Source organism: Ochotona princeps, chromosome 13 (assembly GCF_030435755.1).
Source record: "Ochotona princeps isolate mOchPri1 chromosome 13, mOchPri1.hap1, whole genome shotgun sequence".
NCBI classification, from domain to species: Eukaryota; Metazoa; Chordata; class Mammalia; order Lagomorpha; family Ochotonidae; genus Ochotona; species Ochotona princeps.
The window spans coordinates 40,550,476-40,574,286 of record NC_080844.1 but is presented as its reverse complement, the minus strand read 5'-3'; the positions used below and the strand labels follow the sequence as shown (position 1 = coordinate 40,574,286).

Sequence of the window (23,811 nt, the reverse complement as noted above, 5' to 3'; positions counted from 1 at the left end):
GCTTTCTTCCTTGGGTGGGTACTTGCAGGAAACTGCCCATTATTCTCTGCCTCATGTGTGAAAAGAGGTGATGAGAAGGCAGAGTGGTGCTAAGTCACACTGTGTTGCAGTGACGCTCTGGAGCGCTGCAAGAGTGATTATATGGTGAGGCTGGTTCTAAGTGGCCTAAGGAAAGCCCTGCCCAGAAACGCTTCTCCAAGCAAAGTGGGTACAGCTCCAGAGTATGTGTTGAAAGGGGAGGGCAAACTGCAAGACAGAGGATGGTGCTTATTTATTTTAAGCACTTAATCATTTTTAATGGAAAGGCAGATTTACAGAGAGATGGAGAGAAAAATCTCCCATCAGTTGGTTCACGCCCCAAGTGGCTGCAATGACTGGAGCTGAGCCAAACTTAAGCCAGCAGCCAGGAACTTCTCTCAAGTCTCTCACTTGAGTGCAGGGTCCCAAGGCTTTGGGCCATCCTTCTTTGCTTTCCCAGGCCACAAGCAGGGAGCTAGATGGGAAGTGGAGCAGCCAGAATACAAATCAGCACCTATATGGGATCCTGGTGCTTGAAGAGGGACAGTTAGCCATTTGAACCATGTTACCAGGCCAAAGGATTAGACAACCAGGATGTTGTCTAATCTAGTGGTTATGGTGCTCACTCCTGGGGCTGGCATGCTGGTGTGACATGCTAATCTTTTTTTAAAATAAATAAATAAATATATATATATATATAATTACATTGCATTATGTGACATAGTTTCATAGGCTCTGGGAATCCTCCAACCCCTCCCCATACCCTCTTCCCATGGTAGATTCCTCCACCTTGTTGCTGTATTACATTTCAAATTCAGTCAAGATTCTTTCATTGCAAGCATATACCAAGCATAGAGTCCAGCATCTTATTGTCCAGGTAAATTCAACAGTTTCTTGGGGAGACCATCTCTGGTCTGAAGGCAGAGCTGGCAGAATATCATCCCGATCAATTTAAAGCCACAACATAACATCAACGACAATTAACAGTATTATGGAATTAATTTACATGGTATTGAGTAACTAATATGTTAAAAAAAATGCAAGTTCTTAACCACATCCTGTGACTACTTCATTGACATTTCAATTTTAGTTTATACACAGAACCAGCTGTTATACACCTTAAAATGACTATAGGGTACTATTCAGCTGTCTCGTGTCTATTTTCATTTTAGTATTTAGCAGTTTATTTTGTTGAAGCATAATTTTGCTGAACTTGGCAGATTTTAGGATAGTCTAAACTGGGTTATAACTAACAAGGCATATGTCAACAATTGAGGTGCAGAACAGTTTTAGGAGGGGTGTGCAGAGAAATCTTCAATACCTTAGTGAGGAGTAATTAATCTTTGTGTCCTACCTAGTAAGGTATGTGTGAGTCCATGCTGACCATTTTCTGTCTGGTTCTAAGCTTTCCTTGTTGTTCTCTGCCTATCTATTCGTGTGTGTGTGTGTGTGTGTGTGTGTGTGTGTGTGTGTGTGTGTGTGTGTGTGTGTGTGTGTGTGTGTGTGTGTGTGTGTGTGTGTGTGTTTGGGGGTGGGAGGGCTCTGGAGCGACCCTGATGGCCATTGCCAGAGAGGGTGGGGATCCAAAGCTGGAACTAAGAAAGGACCAGAGTAGGCTAATCTTTTGACTACAGCGCCAGCATCCCATATAGGTGCTGGTTCACATCCCAGGTGCTCCACTTCGGATCTAGCTCCCTGCTTATGACCTGGGAAGGCATCAGATGATGGCTTAAGACTTTGGGCACCCAAACTCATGTGGGGGACCCAGAAAGAAGCTCCAGGCTCTCAGCTTTGGATCAGCTCAGTTACGGCCATTTTAGCTGTTTGGTGAGTGAACAAGTAGATGAAAGATCTTCCTCTTTTTGTTTCTCCATTTTATACATCTGCCTTTCAAATTAAAATGATTCAAATCTTTAAAAAAAGCGATGATGATGCCCACTTGCTACACCGTCATACCTAGGGTTGGCTCCTGGCTTTGGCTTCTGATTTCAGCTGCTAAGGCTGATATTGACAGTCAGCACTGATGGAGCCCATTTGGGAGACCTTAACTGAATGCTTGGCTCCCACCCCAGCCATCTTAGCAGCTGGGGATGAGCCCATAGATAGGGCCTCTGTTTCCTCTGCCTCAAACAAATTAGTTGGAAAAGAGAGGAGACAGAACCAGGAGACCTTAGCAATTCCTCCAAGGTTCTTTTCAATCAGCCTGAACTATGAAGTGCCAGAGTCATGGTTCGGCATCATCCTCTCTGCTCTCTTTACTGTGTGCCCCATCTAGAACCTTGCCCTGTTCACACAGTGCTGTGTGGTTGCCACACTGAAAGATCAGACACAAGGGAGAGAGGGCAGGCTGTGGTCCATTACCGTCCGTCTGGTAGTTGAGGGCCACGAGCTGTATGCCATGGAGCCAGAACATGAGGGGGTTGGGGTTGGAGGAGTCGATGCGGGTGGCGGCCGGGTAGGTCCTGAGCAGCTGGCAGGCGGTGTGCTGGATCAGCTTCTGGGAGTACCTGCGGCACAGCCGTTTGGCGGCATTTTCATTCAGAGAGGAGATATGGTAGCATCTGGGAGTTCTGATGAGAGCACTGAGGGAGGTGGCTGGGTTCACAGAGCAGCAAGTCTCCTCCGAGGTCTGTCGAATTCCTTCAGAGAAACCTAACCCCACCCCCCAAAAGATAAGCCTCTGATTAGTGCTGAAAACTTCTACCTTCTTTCCCACTTAGATCCCACAAACATCCTAGAAACAGGTTTAACATAGAAAGACAGCAAAAGATACCCTGATATAACCTGTGAGGTCATTTGTCACCTTGAAGCAGCACCTGGCTACTGGATTGGGAGTACAGCTGGGGACAGGTGTTGTGGTGCAGCACGTTAAGCCACCACTTGTGACACCATATGCCGCAGGAGTGCAGGCCGCTGCACTCCACTTCTGATCCACCTCCCGGCAAATGCACCTGGGAAAGCGGTGGAAGAAGGCCCACGTGCCTGGGCTCCTCATAAGGGAGACCTGGATGGAGTTCCAGGCTCCTGGTTTTAGCCCAGCTCCAGCTATTGTGGCCATATGGGGAGTGAACCTGCGGATGGGAGGTCTTTCTCTCTAACTATAAATAAATCTTTTAAAATAAAGTGAGAATAGCAATACTGATTTGAATTAAAGCCTGGGTGTCCCTTGATTTTGGACTTTCACTTGTGCCATAGGAATATACCTACAAATACACAACAAAATGAAAAAATATAAAACAGGAAGCAACCCAAGTATTTGAGCAGTAAGGAAGCCATTAAATCAATGAAATGGTTAAGTAACTACATACCCAACGGGATACCACACAGGTGTTAAACAGAGTAAGGTAGACACATGTACAGAAAGTGAAAAGTTACAGCAGGCGTAAACGTTGTGCAAGTATGTTTAGTCATATTCCATTTGGATCCACTTAAAAAGCCTTTTCATTTTCTTGAACAAAACACAATAAACTTCACAGTGCTTACCTCTGAGGAACAGCACCAGGACACTGAGGGAGGAAAGGAATTTTAATAATACTTTGTATTGTTAGAGCTTTTAGCCATGAGAATTTATTACTTTCACAATAAAAAAGTGATTAGAAATAAAATGGATATATCTTCTGGAGTTACAATGGCTAAGAGAACAGTTCCAAAAACCACTAGAATGTTCCAAGGCGCCTTTAGCTTTTAGTTCTGAGGCAAACAGTATTAGAACATGTCCAATGAAATGCTGCTTTTAGTAAGTTCAAAGCGTAAATTAACAGATTTAAAAAACTTTATAGCACACTTGGTTAATGAAAACACTTATGAAAGTAAAAAAAAAAAAAGAAGAAGAAATTAAAGCATTCAAGGGAGTGCTTCGACAGTGAAAATATCTGAGCCCTGGTATGCGGAATCAGGCAACGTTACTGTAAGAAGGTGACTTTACTTTTTCCAGATGTTTTGTTGAACGGTGCTGTCTCCCCTGGGCTCATTCTCCCCGGATTGTTGCCAAAGATGGACTTCCTGCTTTTCCTTTCTTTTCCTCTGCTAGAGCCAGATGCGTTTAGAGTTGACAGGCCTGTTCCCATAAAATGAAAATAAATAAGCCAAAAACGCCAGGCAAGGGAACTCAACATTTTCCATCCCTGTTCGTGTCTATTTTGAAATTCTGCTACTCCCTTAGAACCCAGCACAGAAAATCTACCAGCATTTTCAGCATCATTAACAACAGCATTGAGGACAACTGCAGCCAAGCGTTTAGCTCTGTAGCCAGAACTACGTGCTCATAACCTCAAAACCCTCCATACGACACCTGATTGGTTGCAGAGCACAGAGATTTTGAAGATGTGTAGGAGAAGAAAGTGTTTTAGTCAAACCACCACGTGCTTAGTCTATGCCTCAAGTCCAAAGGCACACCAAGAGACCTCTTGACCTTCCCATGATCCTCCGTCTGCCGACAGTCTCTATCTGTCACGTGGATCTCAGGTACCTTTGGGAATCATTGCTCCTCATTTACTCTGTGCTTAAGAAGCTGCAGCAAAGTCAGTGGAGCATTTTTGGTGTTGCTGCTTTTCTAAGGAATCAGAGTTGCAGGGAGTGGGACCCTGGAACAGCACACCCTCCACCCTTGAACCCACTGCAATGCTGGGCCAGCCACAGTGCTCTTTGGCAAGTGAGGGATTTTCTTCCATCATCAAAACAGTTTCTCTATTCGCAAATATGACCAAATGCACTTGTGTGACATGAAGCCATGACCTTGAAACTAATCTGACAATTCTAGGTCCTTGCATTTCTTTGTATTTCTACTTGCTATATATCCATTCATATCTTCCCGGACAAGATTTGCTGACAGACGTACAATAGCTGCTGCCAAAAATTTAAAGGTAGTTTACAAGAGAAAACTTCAGAAAGCTCCATTTATTGTCTCCGCTTTGGTGTGTGAAAAGGCCACTGTTACCTCAACTTTATGTTAAAGATTTTTATTTGAAAGGCAGATTTACAGAGAGATGGAGACAGAGAGATCTTCCATCTGCTGGGTCACTCCCCAAATGGCCACAATGGCCAGAACTGAGCCAATCCAAACCCAGGAGCCAGGAGTTTCTTTCAGGTCTGCCACGTAGATCCAGGGACCTAAGAACTTCAGCCATCTCTGCTGCTTTCCCAGTCATTAACAGGGAGCTGGATTGTAAGAGTAACAGCCAGAACTCAAACCCGTGCCCATATTGGATGCTGGCACTGCAGACTGAGGGTTAGTCTGTTGAGTCACCGTGCTGGCTCCACCTCATTTTTTTCGTATGTGTAATAGGCTAAGACTTCTGACCCATTTTCTAGGCACAGAGAGAGAACTGGTATTTAAAATACATTCTGGGATGGAGCCTGGTGCTATTGATTAAGCTTTTGCCTGCAGTGCTGGTATTCCCTTATTGGTGCCAGTTCAAATCCTGGCTGCTCTACTTCCAATCCAATTCTGCTTGGGAAAGCAGTGGAGGATGGCTCAAGTCCCTGGGCCTCTGCCTCCATGTGGGAGACTGGGAAGAAAAGCTTTAGGTTCCTGGCTTCGGATCTGCCCAGGTCCAGCCATTTAGGGCAACTGGGGAGTGAACCAGCAGACAGAAGATCTTCCTCTCTGTCTCTCCTCTCGATAAATCTGCCTTTCCAATAAAAATGAATAAATTTTAAGTATGAATCAATAATAATAAAAGATGTAGCACAAATCTTTATACTTTGATAGCTCATATATTTTAATTATTAGACTTGGTTGTTTGTATTTTCATTAGCTATTAAGGGAAAGTGCTGGTTGATCTGGAAAGTGAACAGTCTGTGCTGTGTTTCCTCATGAGCACTACAGCGAACGGCCCCCAGGACTCTTACCTGGAAATTTCACAGCTTGGCAATAGATGACGAGGTCAGAGAGCTCAGGTGCAATCTGTCTGCTTTCCTTTTTGTTCTGAGGAAGATAGAACTCCTCTCCCAGCTCCATGTCATAAACCTGTCAAGGTGCAAATGACGCTATTTTACATGGAAGGTCTATGCCAATCCCCTGAATCCCCAAAGTTCTTTACCTGCCCTTCTCTGGTGTCAGCAGCGTCACACACCTCCCCACCCCCACCCACGCTCTACTTTCCATACATTTACACCCGTCCCTAACACCTTTCCTGTAGTGGAAGTTTCTGAGGGCAAGGCGTGAGCCTCGCACCTCCTCCCTTGGGCACAATCCATGGCTTGCTTCATGGCCTTCTGGGTGCACAATCAGTGGACATTCGCTGAGGGAGTGGAGGACTGACTAGCCTCAGGGGCGTAAGGTTTTGAGGTCTTTTTGCTTCATTTTCTTTTGCAGCTGGGTCACTGCACCTGTCTGAGATGCTACCACAGTCTGTGCTGGGAGCCACTCACAACAGGCTCTGGCTGCCACGGGATCCTCCTATCCACATATCGTCAGTGTCATCACTGTTACACGTCCCCACCAGTCCTCACCCATCTTCTTGATCGTTCCTTTAAGTTTCTTGCAGTTCCTTACATGTACCACTTTGTCCTGATGGCCTGAATGCTCTGTTCGTCTCCACTTGGTCAGATCTTCCTTCCCCACGAGCCCGTCCCTGACTCTTGGATGACCCAGAACACAGAGCTGTAATCACTGGAGACAGGTCTCTGTCTTTCACTAACCAAGGCTTGTGCCACCTGGCTGTCTCCCACACTTCCACCTCCCAAAGGCAACGTGAGGGGAGAGGAAGAGATTGGGGGGATGTTGAGCCCCGCCTGAGACTGACAGGTGCATCACGGCCCAAGTGGCGCTGAGCAGAAAACATGCACTTACCTTTCCTTTGTTGCAAGCAGAGTTATCTGCTTTCTTTATTCTTCTTGGGGTCTCTTCACTGTACTCAAACTGAAGCTTGTCATTACAGGACTTGTTTTCAGGTCTGTCTTCCAGAATGTTGTCTGAAAATCAGTTAGCAGGCTTCAGTGAAAAGGAACGAATCATTTACACAACGGCTTCGTGTTCCTCACCATGAGGACAGCCAGCTACTACTCATACGCATGAGGAGACGGGCGCTCTGGCTGCGCACACTACTGAAACGATGGCTTGAAGCACATTTTAAAAAATTGGGGTCAGGTGTTTGTTTTTAGTTTGGCTCATTTGCCAATAGCTTTGGTGCCATAAAGAGAAGATATATACGGGGCTGCTCATTTTCATACAGATGGTGAGAACTGGGCAGTCGTTATGGGAGAGAGCCTAGACCGAGAAGCTGGCAGCACAGAGCTATGGGAAGGATTTGGTGGATGAGGCGCTTCTAGGTGGCAACGCATGATTTAATCACTCTCTTTAAAGTGAACCTATTCACTTCTCTTTCCTGGAGCAAAGCCAAACCAGAGGGGAAAAGATGTATTATATATGCAACGAAAAATTTCACAATTATAATTAATTGGAAGGTAAGATTTTCATGATTGTTATTCACTGATTAAGTGATAACAGAAAATAAAATGCATATATCTGAGTGTGACAGATACTGTTATATTTTGCTTATTTCCCCCAGCAATTCTATTCAGAATGATTCTAAAAATGTTGGAGATGTATTGTGAGCATGCTCTCTGAAGAGGAATACACCAGAAGGTGAATTTTTCCTCCAAGACCTATCCTTCTACCAGATCACAAATGCTTACACCAGAGTATCCTCATCCCAGATCACAGCCATGCAGGCTGCTGGGGAGTAGGAAGTAGATGAGATAAATCATTTGACTACATCTGCATTCACAGAGGTGTCATAATTTCATGCTAATCCGGCCCGAGAAACTGGAACTGAAATGCTGCCATCCGTGCAGTTCCAATGGCCAGGTTGAGGGTGTTTACCTTCCTGGTGGTTAGGAGCAGGGGCAGGAAGGACATCTGCTACAGCAAAACAGAATCAGAAACGGGACAAAGATAAGGAGAAGCCAGACACAAAGGCAGACAGCGTGAACTAAGATATGAAGTCAAGCATAAATAACAACAGCTCGGAATACAAGATAAATGAAACGGGAAACATTGCATAGGTTCGTATGTTGAGGGTTAAGAGATGCAGTCATTAGCAACAGAAGACATTATTGTTAATATTAATCATTCCAATGGCTACTGCACTCATGTCATTTAGTTATTTCAAATGGACAGACACTGATTAACCGGTTAGCAATGTGCAGTCATTGTCATAGAATATGCCCACACTGCGTTACAAGCTCCAATTTGTGCTGCAGTAAATATTCAAAACTAGTCAACGTAAATACTGGAGAAAAGCATTTACTGATTTTTATTAAATTCAGCGAAATAAAAAGCAAAATTAAGACCGCAAAACCCCAAATAAATTAAAACAAGATATGTGTCAAAGCATAAATAAGGATAGCTTAGATTACAAGGTAAAGGGGAAATATTTCAGAGATCTAATATTTTTGACTATTAAGGGGTACAACCACTAGCAATAAGACATTATTGCTAGCATGAAATTCAGACAAAGCAGTACTCATTAAGAATTTATTACCCAAAAGCAGGTTCACAATTCCTAAAATACATGACTTCCTTTGCAACCTCCTTAGACTTTTTGGGGATACATTCTATGGTTCAGCATCATGGATTTGTTTGTTGATTGACAGCCAAAAGCAGCAAGGATATTCATTCCTTCCTGAAAACTCAGCACCTGAATTTAGCGAGATCTAAACCTGGCATGCCTGCCAGGGCCCCAGGAGACTGCAGGAACTCCTGCCCTTGTATGCAGGCTTTTCAGAGCGTCTTTACTTCTGCTGGAGGTGATCGTCCAAGCTTCTCAGAGGGACCATGAAACACAAGAGCCTTAGAAATCTTTAAGGTCCCTCCGAAAGGCTGGAGGCTAGCGCCCCACACTGCAGGCAGGTTTCTGTTTTCTCGTCATCCCAGCTGGAACAAGTGGAGATTGTAGCAAAGGCAGCGAGGAGTGAGGCACCACCACCCCCCAATGTCTATGCTTGACCAGGCCTGTACCAGTCACGTGTAGAAGATTTCATGGGACAGACTACAAGGCCTGTTTGGGAATCTACGGGTCAGAGAATTTTTGAATGAAATGGGAAATAATCATGTGACGAGAGTAGGGCAACACTGTCCTGGATCAGAGATGTCAGAAATCACCAGACACCTCACAGAACCTTCTCCCTGCACATCCGAGGGACCCAGGGTGGTGGCAGCGAAGGGACACTGTTCGGGACTCCAGGGTGTACTGCAGCAGAGCCTGGCGGGCTTCCGTTTCCCACTGATATCCTAAGTCGGTGCACGTGAGTTTATGAAATGTATGGCATGAACTTAGAAGCTCAGTGGGACAGGTTACATTTCACTCTCCCAACTGAAAATAAGAAAGATCCTTCCTTTATCTGTTCATTTTATTTGTAAACCAGAACTTCTACAACAACATTTTTGAAACCCTTCTCCTTTCTCTGTTCAAAAAGTGAAGAAAAAGCCAGAGTAATTTGCGATAGGGAGGCGAAGTACATCTGGATTGGTTGACTTCTTACATGTGGTTTTCATTTTGTATCTGCTCTACTTTATTCTCTGGGACGCTGCCACCACTACAGTAGATCCACAGGAAGAATAAGTCAATCTAAGGATATTCACATTCCCATGGCTTCTCAGCTATAGGTTGCAAATTTGTCATTTAAGTAGTCCTTGTATTATCATGAAGTTCTAGACCAACTAGTTTTCTAGTTGATGTTATGAGCAGAAATCAATAATCAAGGGCACACATTACATTTTTTTTTCCACTTCATATGAAAGGCAGAGAGCCAAACGAGACAGACGACAGACACACAGACACACACACTCTGCTACTTTACTCCCCCAAATGTCCCTAACAGCTGGGGCTAGTCCATGTCAAAGCCAGGAGTCAGAAATTTAATCCAGGCAGGAAGCCAAGCACATGAGCCACACCCTGCTGCTTCTCCGGGTACGCATTAGCAAGAAGCTGAGGTCAGAAGCCGAGCTAGAACCTGAGTCCAGGCATTTTGATATGTGAAGTGGACAACCCAAACAGTGTCTCACCTACTGTACAAAATGCCCACCCCTAAGGTCATATATGAAGCAGAGGCAGTCTGGTGACAAAGATGGGACAGTAACAGTGAAGGAGGCTTTTGGAAGTGACAGCTTTGAGAGTGAGCAGAAGGTATTGGACTCGCTCCCTGTTGGCCTGAATGATCTATTTTTTTCTCCACTTTGTCAAATCTTCCTTCTCCAACATCATCTTCCCCATGAGCCCAGGGCTCACTGATCTTGGACAGATCTCTACACTTAGTGAGACAACAATTCAGCACAGAAACAATATACTCTACATGGGCAATGTGTATGCCAGTAGGAAGCTTGGCATTTCCCTATTACTATATAGTTATCTTCTAGAAGCTACCAAAATGAAGCAGTCTGCTATTGCAATCTCCATTCATTTAATGCAAATGAAATAACCTTTAAATCTCATCTGAGCAGAATCCTTCACAAGTTATCTGTAGTTAGCTCTTTGTAAGGCCTGGGAAATGATGAGTTTTCTACATCCCTACACCAGGGCTAGGCAGAAAAGGAGAAGCAGAGAGCAGGGAGTGGCGATGCTGCCCCCTTGCAGGTGGTGCTGGGGAAGAGATCAAATTTGGTCACAGGCTACAATTCTTGCCCAAGCACATGGGCCACTGCAAAATGAGAAGACAAAAATGGGCTTCTCTTCTCCCATTTCACCTCTTCTTCCTAGAACTTGACTCACAGATACCTCACTCCCATGATGCATTCTGTATTCTGATCAAGGCGGATAACAGAAGTCTTTTCCTTGTGTGGTCCTTCCTTGCTAAATGACTGGGCTCGGAAAGCCTTGGACAAGAATCTTCCTTGCTGGTCTGTGCGGAACTCAACCTTTTTGAAAAAACACACAGACAAGCAGAAACCAGGAAATCACCCAAGCATCCCCCTGCACACAACATTAGAATCTGTTTCTCTTACCATCTGAAAGGGATTCGTAGTCGTAGTCATATTCATCTTCTTCATCTTCTTCTTCCTCATTGCTGGCAGCTGGGGGGTTGCCATTCCCACCGTTGTAAGCCTGTGCTTGCAGGGAAGCCAACTGATGAGCCTGGAGGAGAGCAATCTAAATTTCAATGCCTAGCTACTGAATTTTCATTCACAACCGCCAAAACTTCCATTTAAAGCTTATCCTAGTCATTAAGAGTGGTTTAACCCATTTGCATTCATTTAGGGTAGGGAAAAATATTTAGGTGCACTTGAAATGCACTATGAGCACTTGGAGGAATGTCAGCCAACCTACAGAAGGAATCTGGAATGCTTAGAAACAACCGGGAGGAAATCCTGTGTGGTGCCTAACAGAGTCTCCAGGGCAAACCCTGTGAGGGAAACCTTTACCGTGCTAGAGAGCCAAGAGCAGTCCCAAATGACTGAACAAGTGACTCAGTCCGCCTGCGCCAGAATGCTAAGTCTATGCTAAGAACCAACTTTTTTTCCTTCTTAAAGCCTTGAGGCCTCTCAGAAGCAGCCACTTCTGTGACCAGAAGCAGAGGTTTATGAAGACTATGCAGTCTGGGCACGGCGTTGTAGCCTAGTGGCTAAAGTCCTCACCTTGCATGTGCCAGAATCCCATATGGGTGCCGGTTCATGTTCCAGCTGCTCCACTTTCCTTCCAGCTCCCTGCTTGTGGCCTGGGAAGGCAGTTAAGGACGGCTCAAAGCCTTAGAATCCTGCTCCCATGTGGGAGACCTGGAAGAAGCTCTTGGCTTCTGGCTTCAGATCAGCTCAGCTTGGCAGTTGTGGCCATTTGGGGGATGAACCAGCACATGGAAGCTCTTATCTCTCCTTCCCTCTGTAAATCTGACTTTCCAATAAAAATAAATAAATCTTAAAAAAAAAAAAAAAAAAAAAAGAGCCCGGCGGCGTGGTCTAGCGGCTAAAGTCCTCGCCTTGAAAGCCCCGGGATCCCATATGGGCGCCGGTTCTAATCCCGGCAGCTCCACTTCCCATCCAGCTCCCTGCTTGTGGCCTGGGAAAGCAGTTGAGGACGGCCCAATGCTTTGGGACACTGCACCCGCGTGGGAGACCCGGAAGAGGTTCCGGGTTCCCGGCTTCGGATCAGCGCGCATCGGCCCGTTGCGGCTCACTTGGGGAGTGAATCATCGGACGGAAGATCTTCCTCTCTGTCTCTCCTCCTCTGTGTATATCTGGCTGTAATAAAAATGAATAAATCTTTTAAAAAAAAAAAAAAAGACTATGGAGTCTGCGTACTGTCCTTCTCCCCTCATAATCCTGGGGCCTGCTGACCTCAGGAGCCCCTCCCTGTGGGTTACCCAGCCTCCCACTGTGGCTGAGCTGGACAATCCAGGAACTCTGGGATAGTAAGATGCTTTTCAAGACCCACCTGGGAAACAGTGATAATGTGGGGAGCCTGGATTGTATGGTCTGCTGTTCTCACAGGTCCACAGTTTACCTCGGGAGAGGTCTTTAGGAGACTAGTGTCTTTGAGGTCAGTTACCCATTTTCCAGATGAAGCCCCAAAGCCCAGAGAGACTGATGGCCTCATGGTCCCATGGTGGTGTGTGGTTGTCAGTGGCTGCATCCTGGCACCTGTCAGTACTTCTCTGGCACTAGGCTGAGCATCCTGCAGGCTTTCAGCTCAGGCCCTGCCCAGGAAGCCTACCAATTAAAGCTGTCAGGAGGGTTGATGGTTGGTTCAAGTGGACTCCGCAACAAAACCAAATGAACACTGACTCACCTCGACTTGACTGCTATTTCGTTAGTGACCTGGGGACATGGGTTCTAAACTTGTGGGGCCCCCAGAACTCTTGGGCTTAACTCTCCGTTCTCTGGGAGCCACTATTACAGGACTGGAATAGGATTGGTGCTTAGATGTGATGCCAAAGGGAGGAGTGAAAGCTCAAGGCCGAGGCTATGCCCTGGGCTTGGCTCTGCACACCTGCTCTGGGTACTGCAGGGTGGCTTGGGGCTCATGCTGTGATCCTGGCTGCTGTAAGTTTCCTCAGCATGTGGGCCAACAGTGCCCTCCTTCATAGGACAAATGGTTTAAGCAGCCGTCACTCTTTACCATGAGCAAGCATGGCCTGGCACGTGATTTTAGCTTACTGGATCCGAACCTCGCATCAGGTCCTTGGGCTGAGGGTTGCCCTGCACACACAGGCTTATGGTACCAAGGTTCCGAGCTCTGTGAGCCAGGTGGGCCTGGGGACACTCGGGGTCAACATGCTGTAGACACACCGGGGTCACAGGGCTGCTGCTGCTGTTCCTGCTGGCCTTATCCCACAAATCTCACTCCAAGGCATCTCTCTAAAGGGGGCTTTTTCTAGAACAGACTAGAGCAATCACTGTGGGACTGCTGGCCCTGCAGCCTGGTTCCAGAGATTACAGTCACATATCGCTCTTTTTGGAATCATTAAAGAACGCGTGCCTTCTCCACGGGAATAAGCATTTACTGGCACGTGAAATGGAAAACCCAAAATCAAGTACATCATTTAAGGAACTCAGTCTTGAAAATGGTTACCTGCAAGTGGAAGGAAAAGTTCAAGGGACATCAAGTTTTGTTATTGTAAGCACACAGCACATTCAGAGCCTGCTTAGCAAGAAGATGGTACCTTCTGCTTTAAGATGTCCACTGGTGTCTGATGGGCTTTGAGCTTCTTGTTTTTAAGAAGCACTTTCCTCCTCAGCTGGTCAGGTGAGGGAAGCATCGGGTCATCTGAGAAATCAGTTTCAAACAAGAATTTGGCCACCAGCTTTTCCCCAAACACAGTCTGAAAAGGATGAAGGAAAACACAATCAATGCCTTTTATCTATGCTCTGTGAAATCCATATTCCACAAACACACAAGCTAGTTCAGACTAGCGGATTTGTTTTAAAAATCCTACGACAGGGCTGGTGTTGTGGCACAGCGGGTAAAGCCGCTGCCTACAATGCCAACATCCCATATGCGCACTGGTTCATGTGCTAGCTCCTCTACTTCTGATCTAGTCACCTGATAACAGCCTGGGTAATGCAGCCCAAGTGCTTGGGCCCTGCTGTCCATGTGGGAGATCTGGAAGAAGCCTGGCTTTAGCCTGGCTTAGCTCTGGATGTTGGAATGCATCAGCAGATGGAAGACAGCTCTGTCTCTCCCTCTAAGTAACTCTTTTAAATGAATAAATTAAAAAAAAAACTAGAAAAGAGGAATAGAAAAGATGCTTCTTTTTTCCCTCGGCAGTTTCTTGTAGGAGGGGAGAGAGGTATTAGAAGGACACACAGCGATTTATTCTGCGGATGGCTCAAGAGCTGGCTCTCTAGGATTAGGTTCTGAGGTTTGATGTATTCAAGAAGAAAGGAGATTCCATGAGAGGCTGTACGTTGTAGGTGACAGATGAGCATAAGGAGATGGAGGATGGAAATAAGGAGAACTGGTCCCCAACTACAATAAAAAAATCACACATGCCATTTCCACAAAGGTCTTAGCAGTGTTCTCCAAAGCAGATGTGTGGGTGGACAGAAGCAGACACAGGGCGACACATCAGGAGAGGGTAGAAATCATGGCAATTTCTATTTCTAGCTATTTTAACTTAAAAAAAAAAAAAAACCCAAAAAAGCAACGCTTAAGCCAAGGCAATCTGAAGGCCTGTTCGGTTCTATTGGCATCAGCATTGGGGGACAATGTCTTCCATCACTTTCCTTCCCTGGCACACTCAGCTCTCACCAAAGGCCTCTGCCACTGGAGGAAGAGGGAAATGGTACCAGAATACTCATTCCTTAACCTGCATCTTAGGCTCTTTGTGCTGTGGACTACCCCCTTGCAGGAGAGCTGCAACACACCAGCTGTGTAACATCAGTTCTTGCTACCCTGGATCCCCCACGCTGTTGTGTAGGCCACTAGAAGCTTTGTCTCATGGCTCCGAGATCTTCTCTGCTTTTCCTCAATACAACTGACAGGTGACACTATGGCACCCCCAACTTGGGCAGCGGAAGTGCTGTCTTCTTACACTTTCTGGAAGGGGGAAGGAGACCAAAGGCCATATCACTCTGGTTGACAAGCTGGACCACCCAAGAGGGGTTGCGCCTCTGAGGCAGTACCACTGCTCACGTCTGTGGGCCTCAGAGGCATGTGCTTCGCGGCCAAGGCCCAGCTGTGGTACCGACCACAAAGGGCCCACATGAAACTCCGTGATGATGTGAGGTCAGGGCCAAGACCATCCTTCCTCTCAGCTGAGACCTCACCTTGAAGATCTCTGCCATTTTTCGCTGCTGAGGCAATGAACAGTGGTTCTCAATCGATATGATGATGGGCAGGTCAGAGGCGACGAAAGCGCTGCGATCAATGGCTTCAACGACTTCCTGCGGGAGCCAGACAGCTCATTAGCAGCTGCGTATCTGTCCAGGGGCATCAGAAAGCCACGGGCGTGCAGACAGCTTCTCAGTGGCTGTCTGTAGCAGACTCGAGTTAAGGCAGCGTTTGTCTTTTCCAGTATGTTTTTCAAGTTAAAAACAAGGATACTGCTGTTTTGTATAGACATTAAGCTATTCATATTGAGTTTAGTCTATACACTGTAAGGAACAGTTATCACTGTGTTGTTTAACGAATCTGTCATCTATCTGTATGATTAGTTACAGATACTGTTTCAGCTACAGCATCAAGCACAGTGAGACACTGTGCTTCCAAGGGGTTTAACCTTAAGACAGTAAGTCATATAGCGCATCTACTTAAACAGAAATGCAGTTATCAACCGATACTGATGACTGGAATTTTAAGGATTAAAGAGAAAAATATATTTCAGCTACTACCATCTCTACATACAAGATGAAAATGCAATATTGCTTCCCAGCCTGGGCACAGTTCAGAGAAAACCAACATCACATAGTCTAAGGATCTCTGCATGGGTAACTGTACAACTAAACTACTAACTTAATAATAAACCAATAAGGCGGGCCCGGCTTGATAGACTAGTGGCTAAAGTCCTCACCTTGAATGCACCAGGATTCCATATGGGTGCTGGATCTAATTCCGGCAGCCCTGCTTCCCATCCAGCTCCCTGCTAGTGGCCTGGGAAAGCAGCTGAGGATGGCCCAAAGCCTTGGGACCCTGCATCCATGTGGAAGATCTGGAAGAAGGTCCTGGATCCTGGCTTCAGATTGGCTCAGCTCTGGCCATTGCAGCCACTTGGGGAGTGAACCATTAGACGGAAGATCTTCCTATCTTTCCTTCTCTCTGTATATCTGCCTTTCCATTAAAAATAAATGTTAAACAAAAAAAAACTAATAAGGCACTATGGCGTAGTGAATTAAGTCTGTGCCTGTGATGCCAGCATCCCATATGGTCTCTGGTTTGTGTCCTGGCTATTCCACTTCTGATCTAGCTCCCAGCTCTTGGCCTGGGAAAGCAATGGAGAATGACCCAAGTGCTTGGGCCCTGTATCCACATGGGAGATCCACAAAACACTCCTGGCTCCTAACAGGCTCAGTTTTGGTCCTTGTGGCCATTTGGGGAACGAACCAATGGATGGAAGACTTCTCTCTCACCCTCTCTTCTGCAAATTTCTCCATTTTCAAATAAAAATAAAATGACTCTTAAAAAATAATAAACCAATAAGCTACTCAAAATTTGAAATAATAATCCCATGAGACTAGTCCTCCTAGATAAGACTGATTGTCATTACTTTATAATGCTAATTATTCAACTGCATTTTAACAGACAATGTTGGGCATGGGCCGCTGCATACCAGGACAAGTGACCTTTAATTCCTCTAGTCAGAGAACAGTGTCTGCCTTTGTATATCATCACATCCTGTAAAAATCACAATATTTTTATTTTTACATGCCACCTAACCTAAGGTAATAGTTACAAATTTTCAGTCGAATGAAAACATAATAAAAGTTCTAGATCAACTCCCAGAAAAAAAATAAACAAATACATGTCCCACATATTATATCACACACTTAGGAACATCTGCATTTCATATGGAGCATCAGAACCCAGGAAGAAAGGCCTAAGTTGGTAGTCCCTGGTTTACATGACAAATGAATATGAGGCCTCCTGATGATCTGACTTCAGGAACATTCTGAGGCCTTACCTTGAAGGGGATCTTGGTTGTCAGTGTGTGTCCATGATAAATAATGGGCATCCCATCATCTCCATCCCAGCAGTCCAACTCCACGCTCCTGCAGCCTTGCAAGAGGACCTGTGTGATCAACAAATTAATTTACTCCAGATGTGGACCAGGTGCTAAAGCCTCAAGCTAAATCCAGCACACAGTCCAGTGTGTCTATAGGTGTCCACAATTAGGGCCTATGGTGACAGGTGTAAGGCATAAAACAAACATTGCATTTTGGTCAAAGGCCATGAACAATCTGGGATGGGGAGAGAGAGAACAGATTAAGATGAGAAATGTTAATCAGAAATGAATATTATTGGAAGGCAAAATGTGGCAGAAGCACGTGGCAAGTTCCTGAACAACTTGGGTCCCTTGAAATGGTACACTTGAAATTAGAGAGCCCGCCGAGTGCTCTATCTGTATGATGGCAGTGAAGCAACAGTGCCCACACCAGAGCTCACAGGAAACAGAGCCACTCATTCCTCAATGGCTAGACTCAACATTTATAATAAGCCAGTCTGGACAAAAATCGCCTCCACTAAGACTCAAATTCAGCCACCAATATCTTTGCTATGAACATGCAGCATGTATGAAGAGCAGAAGCAAAGAGTTATCAAACCCTTGCCTGGTATCTATTTTCAGAATAAGAGTCATAGCAGGGAAAGCAACTCCTCCATAACCTCCCCTATCCCATCCTAGTGTAGACGGTCGGTAATCAACAACAGTGCAATTGCCTCCTAAGCTCTGATGTGTTATCTCACACCTCGAACCACGTGCTCCAGGAGACATGACTAACAATCAGTTTGGTTCATGCCCTGGCTGCTCTGCTTCCAATCTGGCTCCCTGCTAATGTGCCTGGGAAAGCGGCAGAAGGTGAGCTTGAGTGATTGAACCCCTGCACTCACACAGGAGACTTGTAAGCCGTGGCCATTGCAGCTACTTGGAGAATGAACCAGCGGATGGAAGATCTCTCTCTTTAGCTTTCAAATAAATAAATCTTAAAAAAAAAAAGCCTCTTTAAAGTGAAACAGAGAAGTAAAGGAGGAATTAAAGATGAGATAGTGAGCCTCAATTATTTTTCCTGGGAAATACACACACACACACACTCACACTCATGTGGATATATATAGGCATATATGTATGTAGTTTATGAATATATACACAAGCACATATATATATGAACTATATATAGTATCTGTGTGTAGGTGTGTGCATTTAATTTCTTTTCCACAGGATGATGGCTTTCAAACTTCTTTTGACTTTGGAACTCTCTGTGCAAGTGGAAGGACAGCCTGAAAAGCACATACAAGAGTTACCCTTCAGCTGTGGTGGAAGAGAAAAGGTGCCCCATTCTACTCTGTTCCTTACTCTTCTCAGGCCCCTTAATTAGCACTTTCATTGTGAAAATCAGTACTACATGGGTCCAGCATGGTAGCCTAGTGGCTACAGTCCTCGCCTTGCAGGTATCAGGATCCTATATGGACATCAGTTCTAATCCTGGCAGCCCCATTTCCCATCCAGCTTCCTACTTGTGGCTTGGGAAAGAAGTTGAGGGTGGCCCAAAGCCTTGGGAGCCTGCACCTGAGTGGGAGATCTTGAAGAAGCTCCTGGCTCCTGGCTTCAGATCAGCTCAGCTCTGGCCATTATGGCCACTTGGGGAGTAAATTATTGGATTAAAGATCTTCCTCTCTGTCTTTTGTGTATCTGCCTTTCCAATAAAATAAATAAATAAATAAATAAATCTAAAAAAAAAAAACCTCACTATTACATGGAAACATCTTCATTTATTAATGAAAATTCCTTAGAAAACAATCTAAAATATATTTTCTATGTAAAATAAGCCTTGGGACAAAATCCTTTCTTGTTTCGAGGACACTCTGAACCAATGTGGTGAAGGAAGGACTCACTGTCGCTGTAGTTGTATCAGCAGCATAATCAGAGTTTTCAAACTCAGACCCATAGCCACAATTATTACGGTCCTTAGATCTAGCCTAGCTCCTTCCGGGTTAGTCAGGCTTGTAGGGGTTCTGAGAACAAGTAGCAGCCTGAGGAAGCTGCACACAATACAGCAGAGGAGCAACAGACATGTGCACTGCTGGCCGCTGGACACTTGGGTCAAAAGGATGTGCTTTTCCCAGTGCGGAGAGCCGCCTGGCTTTCAAAGACCATTCCCATGAACCTGAGCGCACAGGGACAGGGCCCACAGTCCGTGGAGATGTTTTCTGCCTTAAGTTGGTTACCATAGAGATGGACTGATTGTCCAACCAGCTACAAGGCAAAACAAACGATATCTTGGCATTATCTTTGTAGCAAGTTGCATTTTCTACTCTGCTTTCCCACTACAATGTATTGATTTACTTAGCATTTTGTGAAACGATTAGATAATTTTCCCATGAGAAAATCTAATTTTAGTAGAAATAGGTCAGACCCACTCGGATCTAAAAGCTATGAGTCTCAAACAAACATTTTCTGTTCTTTGCTTAGAACAAAGTTTAAGGATAGAGGGGGGAGGAAACAAAACAAGAGCTGGATGTATAGCTGGTTTTCCCGCACACATCATGGTTTCTTTACGTGTCACACAGAAACTCTTCAGAGGAGCCTGCGGTCAAGCTTTTGTGACTTTGGTAGTTATGTAAATAAACAGGTTTAACGAAAACCGCATCTCAAGTGACAGCCTTGGTACCTGGCTGTAGAGTTCCACTGAGGACTCCCCTTTGAGCTGATGGCCAGTGAGGTAGGTGTTGTGGGAAGACTCGATGTAGTAGTAGGATAAGGGGAGCTGCAACTCTTTGATGTTCTCCTGTGACTCATCGTTTTTCGAGGCAAAATTATCTTTATCCATCAGAAACCTAGAGAAGACAAATGTTCTTCAGTGTGCATGGGGAAAAGGCGCACTTGTCAATGACGATCAAGAGATATTTTTAAAGTTACCTTGCAAAGCCTTCAAATGACATTAGCCCTTGGTGACACATACTGATGCTAGGCTCGAACTTCTGTCAGGAATAGAAAAAAAAGAAGTGCACTTTAGTTAAAGCAAACCACGAGGGGGGTGGGGAACCACCACATCATTTTTTAAAGCTGTTCTGTTCTCATCAGGAAACATCTAAAACAAATATTTGAACTAATTTAGTCATGTAATGGTAAGAGGTAGTTTTTAGTCCAAAAGAAAACATTCATTATATGTGAGTTTATTATATGGAGCTGATTTATTTATGAGAAAAAAAAAGGAACAAGAGAAAAGAATAAGGCTGATTTATAAGGAAGGGAATTGGTTTAGCCAGGTGAAAGTGGAGACAATAAGTACAACTGGCAGAGACGTGGTGGCAGGTAGAATGAGACGATTCACATAGACCACCTAGTACTGCACCTGTACCCAACAGTACTGCAGGCAGCACTCCCTGCTGTGATGGTCCTCTCAGCTCCTCTTGTCTCAGGATCCAGAAGAGTCATTCTGCTACGTGGGATGCCGCCACGCTGGCACTCTGCCTGCCTCCTGCTCCCTCCTGTCTCTAGCATAAATATCACTACCCTCTCCTAACTGCTCGCTCTTTCCACTGCTTCACCAGCACCGTTTATTCTCTAGAAGGGCAAGAGTGACCTCTTAAAAGATATAGATCACATTACTGTCCCGCCCATGAATGCTAATGATGTCTGCTTTCTCTTGGATTAAAGGCAATCTCCTCTCGACAGTTTAACAGGCTGAGCGGACTGGGTCATTGCACACCTGCTTGAGGTCTAGCTGGCCGAGGGACCACAGATGGCAGCACACCAGCTTTGATGTTGTCCCTGATGCTGCTGCTCCCATTCCTGTCGGGAATGCTCTTTGCTCAGTTCTGACATTCAGTGAGGGTTCAGTCCGGATGCCAGCTCCTCCCGGTAGCCTTGGCTCATTCCTTCCCCCCAGTCCTCCACCATCGCTCTAGCCTTGCCTTGATTCTTTTCAGAACCCACTACTACCTGACCTTATACCCCATCTATGTTTCTTGGCTGCCTCAGCACTGGAATGTAAGCTGCCTCGAGGGCCAGAGCTCTGATCCTTTCTGCTTTTCCCAACTCTGTTTCCTACTCCAGGCAGGAACTGTGGCAGCAATGTAGGAGCTAATAACTATTTGTTCAATAACAAAAGAAGCTGAAAATCCAAACTATGTTATAGGTACTAGGAGAATAAGGAATTATGTAATGATTGCTCAGTCACTGAGTCAGATATGGCCTTGGGCATATGTCAATTATGTGCTAAATCAGAACACGCATATTAGGGCCTATGTAACAGCTCAATTGGTTAATTCTCCTCCTGCAAGTGCCAGCATCCTATATGAGCACCAGTTTGTGACCTGGGTTGCTCCAGTTCCCATTCAGCTCTCTGCTTACGGCATGGGAAAGCAGCAGAGAATGGCCCCAAACCTGGGGACTCTGTACTTACATGGGAGATCCAGAGAAGGCTCTAGATCGACTCAGCTCTGATCATTTGGGGAGTGAACCAGTAGATGGAAGATCTTTCTCACTGTCTCTCCTTAAATTTGATCTATCTTTCCAATAGAAATGTCTTTAAAAAAAAAAAAAACCACAATACTGAGCATTAAAAAAAATCTTTCTTGGGCCCGGCGGCGTGGCCTAGTGGCTAAAGTCCTCGCCTTGAAAGTCCCAGGATCCCATATGGGCGCCGGTTCTAGCCCCGGCAGCTCCACTTCCCATCCAGCTCCCTGCTGGCCCAATGCATTGGGACACTGCACCTGCATGGGAGACCTGGAAGAGGTTCCTGGTCCCAGCTTCGGATTGGCGCGCACCAGCCCGTTGCGGCTCACTTGGGGAGTGAAACATCGGATGGAAGATCTTCCTCTCTGTCTCTCCTCCTCTCTGTATATCCGGCTTTCCAATAATAATAATAAAATCTTTAAAAAAAGAATCTTTCTTATTTCTGTCCCAGACATAAAAGTTTTGCAAAGAAGTATGGAAAAAAAACCAATTATTTAACAACAAATTGTTAGATGAGCCCAAAGTATCCCCTACACATACGGGCAAGTGGGCACCAACCTGGATGATGCTGAGAATTTCATCAAATGTGCAGTGTTCTCCTTGGCAGTTCACCAGGAAGTCATTGAGCTGGAGTATGCCAACCCCAAATATGCCCAGCGATGTACTCTCAATCCCAGTGCCATTTGTCACGATGCTCGCGGCAGCAATGGCGTCAGATATCTGCCTCTGGTTGTCTGAAAGCTGCTGCTTACTCTTAATGAACAGTCCCAAATCTGAGACGTTTCTGGTCAATAAATCTGAAACAGAACCATCCACAGAACATAGACAAGTCAGCCAGCAGTTCCCACAAAGTTCATCTTGGAAAGAATGGTGCTGTGGAGTCACACCAGAAACACTGGTAATCCATCTGCTCAAACAAGCTATCCAACCCCAGGTTTATTCCTGGTTTCACATAGTCGAGGGAATAAAAAACAAATCCATGGGGGCTGGGGATTTGGCATGGTATTCAAGGACATGCTGTCCTGGACACTGTATCCCATATCAGAATGCCTGTGTTGGAGTCCTGGCTCTGCTTTCAATTCTAGCTTCCTGTGGGAGGCTTCCGGTGATGGTTTAAATACATGGACTGCTACACACACATGGGAAATCTGGATTAAGTTCCCAGCTCCTGCCTTCAGCTAGGTCTAGTGTGGACCACCACAGGCATTTGGGGGAATCAATCAGTGGGTAGGAGCTCTGTCTCTGCTTCTCAAATAAAAATCATTTTGCAACATGTAACTATAATGTTTGGTGCAGGTTTGTGCATGAACATAAATTTCCAACTTAAATGGGTAAATACCAAATGTGACTGCTGGATGTTATGGAAAAAGTATGTTTAGTTTTGGTAAGCCTTCCAAAGTACATTCCCCCAGCAATATTGCAGCATTCTAGATGTTCCACATTGTGGTTCTCAACTGTGACACACCACACTCAGCATCGACATAGTTGAGAATAGACTTTTGGTTGTCAGGATGGTGAGGGCGTTACTGGTTAAGCACCCAGGAATACACGGGTGAATCTCCTTGCCCACCATCCCAACAGCACCTGCTTCCATGACCAGACACCACCTTGAAGTCATTCTCCAAGTGTCACCACCTGTGGGGTCAGTCCCCCCACATGGGACAGGCTGCGTGACAGGCTCTTACTCTTAGAAAGGGTTACAAAGGAAAATTCTGAAACATGAAGCAAACCTAAGTCAGGCTGAAGATCACTAGCATTTTCCTCGATTGTCAGGTTGGTGTAGAGTGGGGCCGATTCCGAGCCAGACCGGTTGCAGGGCACTGCATACAGATCGAAGAGATCCTTCAGGTCCTTGCGGCTCCTCACGCTGGGCAAGGAAAGGACAATACCTTCACTCAGTGTCATTGTGGAACTGTGGCCTTGCGACGGACTCAGAGGGAAGGTCATGCCATACCTGAATGATTTGAACAGCTCAACAAATTCAACAAAACTCATGTTACTGTCTGAAACCATGAAGCTCTGGAATCCCTTCAGTCCTCCTTTGATCCGCCCATGCCAGCTGCTGCTGCTCCAAGCACTGCAAACAGAAACATGGCCGTCATGGACAAAATGCTGGGCTACTTCTGTCATCTGCCCCAACATTGTTCTCTCATTAACAGGAGCAAACGGCCTGGCACAATAGCGTAGTGATTCAAGTCCTCACCTTTCATGCCCGGGAACCCATATGGGTGCCAGTTCTAATCCCGG

General features: G+C 45.5%; 1 protein-coding gene across 4 annotated transcripts in view; it reads right to left on the bottom strand.

Annotated features, from left to right (window-relative positions):
• The window catches only part of PLCE1 (phospholipase C epsilon 1), a 284,395-nt gene that overhangs the window by 26,824 nt on the left and 233,760 nt on the right, over positions 1-23,811 (bottom strand). For all 4 annotated transcript variants that reach the window (XR_009246452.1, XM_058671015.1, XM_058671017.1 and 1 more), the window contains exons 12-24: positions 23,519-23,641; positions 23,295-23,431; positions 22,123-22,361; positions 20,023-20,084; positions 19,775-19,940; positions 17,071-17,178; positions 15,221-15,337; positions 13,615-13,773; positions 10,964-11,093; positions 6,812-6,933; positions 5,869-5,986; positions 3,944-4,075; positions 2,380-2,670 (exon numbers count right to left, since the gene is read on the bottom strand). Coding sequence is in view for 3 of the 4 variants with exons in the window: in XM_058671015.1 (XP_058526998.1) it covers positions 2,380-2,670; positions 3,944-4,075; positions 5,869-5,986; positions 6,812-6,933; positions 10,964-11,093; positions 13,615-13,773; positions 15,221-15,337; positions 17,071-17,178; positions 19,775-19,940; positions 20,023-20,084; positions 22,123-22,361; positions 23,295-23,431; positions 23,519-23,641 (1,904 nt within the window). In the remaining variant the exon portion in view is untranslated. The remainder of the gene's footprint in view (positions 1-2,379; positions 2,671-3,943; positions 4,076-5,868; positions 5,987-6,811; positions 6,934-10,963; positions 11,094-13,614; positions 13,774-15,220; positions 15,338-17,070; positions 17,179-19,774; positions 19,941-20,022; positions 20,085-22,122; positions 22,362-23,294; positions 23,432-23,518; positions 23,642-23,811) is intronic.